This window comes from Sardina pilchardus, chromosome 19, assembly GCF_963854185.1.
Source record: "Sardina pilchardus chromosome 19, fSarPil1.1, whole genome shotgun sequence".
NCBI lineage: Eukaryota > Metazoa > Chordata > Actinopteri > Clupeiformes > Clupeidae > Sardina > Sardina pilchardus.
The window spans coordinates 2355702-2361056 of record NC_085012.1 but is presented as its reverse complement, the minus strand read 5'-3'; the positions used below and the strand labels follow the sequence as shown (position 1 = coordinate 2361056).

The following is a 5355-nucleotide window of genomic DNA, read 5'->3' as shown; positions in this document are numbered from 1 at the left end:
GTAGTGGTGAAATAAGAGGTGGGAATCCTGTGATCTCGGAGAGGTGGACAGCACCATGCGGTGTTGGATTTTTAAAAAAGGTATTCAGAATGTGTTTGACAAAGGTTATTGGCTAATGTTTACATCAATACCAGTGGTATTAAATGGTTCCTAGAGTGTTGATACGCGCACACATATTGTGTATGTGCATGGACCTATAATTTTGAATGTTAAAAGTTGCAATTGGTGAATAAACTCTTGACAGGTGGATAAACTATATCTGAAATTTCAGAGGTGGGTAATAAACTGTGTACTCAACTACATCCTCTGAATGTATGCAAAGTTTTGTGTAATTCGGTTCATGGGGGACCACCATACAATAAATTCTACACTATGCACACTCACACATAAACACAGACACCAGCACACACACACACACACACACACACAGCATGCATATCTTGATTAACATGTAGTATTGAGATTACGAGGTACGGACATTTGGGAATACAGTGAACAGACAAATAGACTAATTTAGCCGCTGGTGCACAGTACACACGACACAGCACACTTTCAGTGAGACTCTCGGTCATCAGCGGCGGGGCAGTCAGTCTCTGCGTAAAACAACGGTGAGCCATTTCTGACGTCAGTCCGTATAAAGTCCATCTGGCGGCTCTCGTATGGTCAGGTGCGGGGGAGAAGGTGGGGATAATCTGGGGATGCATTGGTCGGCCCAAGCAGTGCTGTAATTTATGCAAGGAGGGTGGAGACGGGGAGTGGTGTCAGCGGTTGAGCCGATTACCCTCATTAGCGCATGTCTGTGTACGACTCGACCAGGCATTTGGCTCGGGTAGGAGCACAACAGGTGGATGTCTAGGCAGCCAGTGTACTGTACAACAGCAACACTTTGAGGATGATTTCGCGACGGGTGAGCCTCTCTGGAGTTGCGTGGATATTGGTGCTGGACCATCCGTACATGTTCAATTACTGACACGGTGTGGCGTTGGAGGTCTTCAATCTTGAGGCAACATGAAGACCCGACCCACTGGCAATGTCTCCAATGCCGACTGGATGGGCTCCCTTGCCCCTAAACTCACCTCGATGCCTCTGAAGCATTTGGCTGTGCCAGGTAGCATAATCAATTTCAGAGATTCCTGATTCCTGTATCTTCTTTGTACTCTGAATACAATATGCTGTACTAAATCCTAAAACGAGGTCAGTGCGACTGACCATTTTTGATCATTCACTAAAACGTTCATTTGGGATGGAGATCTAAAAGACGTAGACTATAGACTAATTGACAACTTTACCTAATTTCATTAGTAAGGACTTAGGCCTGCAGTACAGTGTGGTGATCAAGAATATCTTTCTCATGCTCCTATATTAACAAAACTAAATAGGCCTGTTGGAATAATCAAATAAAGCCCACTTTGTTAAATAGACTCTGACCTTACACTTGCTGCAAATATATGTGCATCTGAGGAATGATTCATATGAGTAATGAATATTTAAGTAATAGGTTTTCACAGTAATATAGGCTACTGTACTCCTATTTCATTCTGTACTAGGATTTCACCCTGAACACAGGTATACATGAAGTAGAGTTTATAGTCCGATGATAGTGAGACAGTGTTTCTGGTGTGGTGGCTCTTGGAAACCGTAAACTGACCTTAGTGACGCTCCTGTTGTAGGGTCGCACGACTCTTTCACTTTCTGGGTGGATGAGAAGGCTCCCGTGGGACCTGACCAGAAGGCTGTGGTCAAACATCTGGCCGCGGTGTTCCGGCTACTGGCTAAAAAGGTCATGAAGAAGTGGTCCATGACCCAGAACCTCACCTTCAAGGAACAGCTGGATGGCGGGATCCGCTACTTTGACCTGCGCGTGTCCTCCAAGCCGGGAGAACCGGGCCACGAGATCTACTTTATTCACGGGCTGTTTGGACACAAGGTGCGCGATGGCCTCAATGACATCAACAGCTTCCTGAATGCTCACCGTAAGGAGGTGGTGTTTCTGGACTTCAACCACCACTACGCCATGGACGAAGAGCACCATCGCTACCTCATTCGCATGCTACAGGAGGTGTTTGGCTCCAAACTGTGCAAGATCTGTGTGGTGGAGGAGATCTCGCTCAACTACCTGTGGGAGCAAAAGTACCAGGTGAGTTGTCTAATGAATTACAGCACACTACCTGTTTTGGACACATCTTTTCATCCTTGTTTATTTTTTTACAATTTCCTACATTGTGGAACACTACTGAAGATAACAAAACTGACATTACATAAAATAACTGTCCAAATGTTTCCTATAAGTGTAAAACATGTTTCATGTTTTAAATTACTCTAAAGTATCCGCTGTTTACCTTCATGACAGCTTTGCTGCCATTCTTGTAACCAGCTTCATGAAGTCGCCAGGAGTGCTTGTCTGCTCATATGAGTGAATGAGAAACCACCAGCTAGTGTGCAACATGAATGAGTGTTGAGCCCTGAAGAACACCAGGTGCTTGATCAAAACATTTTGGCTTTTTAATCAATGGAGCCAATATAGTAAAGGCGTAAACACACCCATCCTTGTCCTCGCCCAACTTGGAGCGTCTGGAATGCTCTTCATCATGGAACAGTTTTCCGTTTTTCCCAAGAGCACCGTACACTTCTGGATATGCGCAGTATTCCCAGATCTAGCATTCCAGTGCTGTGCTTCACCGTGCGCCACATTTACGGAACTGCTTCAAGATGGACAGAAAATCATTCCTGTTGTTTGCCTGCAGCTGGTTGAGAAAATGCCGAGTGTGTGCATGGCTCATCAAAGCAAAGAGTGCTTATTGAGAAGAATCTAAGATATTAAACATGCAGCCTAGTCTACTATTACTTGCATACTATAATTTAATGTGTGTACTTTTTTAACCTTTTGTACTGTCACACATACACTCACCTAAACTATGTCTAAATATAGTTTGTGGAGGCGTAAGTATTCAGCTATTTATATATTTAAGTGTGTGAGTGGTGTAGCATGAGCCTGAGTGGAATAAGGGCTCCTAACCACACTTCCTCTGTCTGGTGCACCAAGCCGTCACACATACGGTAGCAAAGGCTACAGTGTGCAGTTCGGAACATGATCATGCATCTGCAGCCTGACTATCAGTATTGGGCAGTGTGTAGCGTAGTAGGTAGATAGATAGATAGATAGATAGATGGGTGGGGGGGGGGCGCATGACACCTGCGTGAGGGGGGGGGGTCAACAGGATGTAGCCAGTGTGGCGGGTCCGCCCTGCGGCCTGCTGCTCTTCTCTGCAGCCTACTGGAGTAAACGTGCTCAAGGCTCTAGAGGGGCACCGATGAGGCTCCGGGCCGTTTTAATCAGCCGCTGCAGGACTCTGTTCTCCTCAGTGGCACAGCTGGACAGGAGCTGGTCTATATGCAGTAGATATAGGAGGAGCTGGTCTACAGGAGGAGCTGGTCTATATGCAGTAGATACAGGAGGAGCTGGTCTATATGCAGGAGGAGCTGGTCTATATGCAGTATACAGGAGGAGCTGGTCTATATGCAGGAGGAGCTGGTCTAGTATACAGTAGATACAGGAGGAGCTGGTCTATATGCAGTAGATACAGGAGGAGCTGGTCTATATGCAGTAGATACAGGAGGAGCTGGTCTATATGCAGTAGATACAGGAGGAGCTGGTCTATATGCAGTAGATACAGGAGGAGCTGGTCTAGTATACAGTAGATACAGGAGGAGCTGGTCTATATGCAGTAGATACAGGAGGAGCTGGTCTAGTATGCAGGAGGAGCTGGTCTATATGCAGTAGATACAGGAGGAGCTGGTCTATATGCAGTAGATACAGGAGGAGCTGGTCTATATGCAGTAGATACAGGAGGAGCTGGTCTATATGCAGGAGGAGCTGGTCTATATGCAGGAGGAGCTGGTCTAGTATGCAGTAGATACAAGAGGAGCTGGTCTATATGCAGTAGATACAGGAGGAGCTGGTCTATATGCAGGAGGAGCTGGTCTATATGCAGGAGGAGCTGGTCTAGTATGCAGTAGATACAAGAGGAGCTGGTCTATATGCAGTAGATACAGGAGGAGCTGGTCTATATGCAGGAGGAGCTGGTCTATATGCAGGAGGAGCTGGTCTAGTATGCAGTAGATACAAGAGGAGCTGGTCTATATGCAGTAGATACAGGAGGAGCTGGTCTATATGCAGGAGGAGCTGGTCTATATGCAGTAGATACAGGAGGAGCTGGTCTACAGGAGGAGCTGGTCTATATGCAGTAGATACAGGAGGAGCTGGTCTATATGCAGGAGGAGCTGGTCTATATGCAGTAGATACAGGAGGAGCTGGTCTAGTATACAGGAGGAGCTGGTCTATATGCAGTAGATACAGGAGGAGCTGGTCTATATGCAGTAGACACAGGAGGAGCTGGTCTATATGCAGTAGATACAGGAGGAGCTGGTCTATATGCAGTAGATACAGGAGGAGCTGGTCTATATGCAGTAGATACAGGAGGAGCTGGTCTAGTATACAGGAGGAGCTGGTCTATATGCAGTAGATACAGGAGGAGCTGGTCTATATGCAGTAGATACAGGAGGAGCTGGTCTATATGCAGTAGACACAGGAGGAGCTGGTCTAGTATACAGTAGATACAGGAGGAGCTGGTCTATATGCAGTAGATACAGGAGGAGCTGGTCTAGTATACAGTAGATACAGGAGGAGCTGGTCTATATGCAGGAGGAGCTGGTCTATATGCAGTAGATACAGGAGGAGCTGGTCTATATGCAGTAGATACAGGAGGAGCTGGTCTAGTATGCAGGAGGAGCTGGTCTATATGCAGTAGATACAGGAGGAGCTGGTCTATATGCAGTAGATACAGGAGGAGCTGGTCTATATGCAGTAGATACAGGAGGAGCTGGTCTATATGCAGTAGATACAGGAGGAGCTGGTCTATATGCAGGAGGAGCTGGTCTATATGCAGTAGATACAGGAGGAGCTGGTCTAGTATGCAGGAGGAGCTGGTCTATATGCAGTAGATACAGGAGGAGCTGGTCTAGTATGCAGGAGGAGCTGGTCTATATGCAGGAGGAGCTGGTCTATATGCAGTAGATACAGGAGGAGCTGGTCTATATGCAGGAGGAGCTGGTCTATATGCAGTAGATACAGGAGGAGCTGGTCTATATGCAGTAGATACAGGAGGAGCTGGTCTAGTATACAGTAGATACAGGAGGAGCTGGTCTATATGCAGTAGATACAGGAGGAGCTGGTCTAGTATGCAGGAGGAGCTGGTCTAGTATGCAGTAGATACAGGAGGAGCTGGTCTATATGCAGTAGATACAGGAGGAGCTGGTCTATATGCAGTAGATACAGGAGGAGCTGGTCTATATGCA

At 46.6% G+C, this 5355-nt stretch overlaps 1 protein-coding gene across 1 annotated transcript in view; it reads left to right on the top strand.

Moving 5' to 3' along the window:
• Positions 1 to 850: 850 nt before the first annotated feature.
• The window catches only part of plcxd2 (phosphatidylinositol-specific phospholipase C, X domain containing 2), an 11008-nt gene continuing 6503 nt past the window's right edge, over positions 851 to 5355 (top strand). The window contains exons 1-2 of the mRNA XM_062521570.1: positions 851 to 1108; positions 1671 to 2137. Of these exons, the coding sequence (XP_062377554.1) occupies positions 1009 to 1108; positions 1671 to 2137 (567 nt within the window). The 5' untranslated portion in view covers positions 851 to 1008. The remainder of the gene's footprint in view (positions 1109 to 1670; positions 2138 to 5355) is intronic.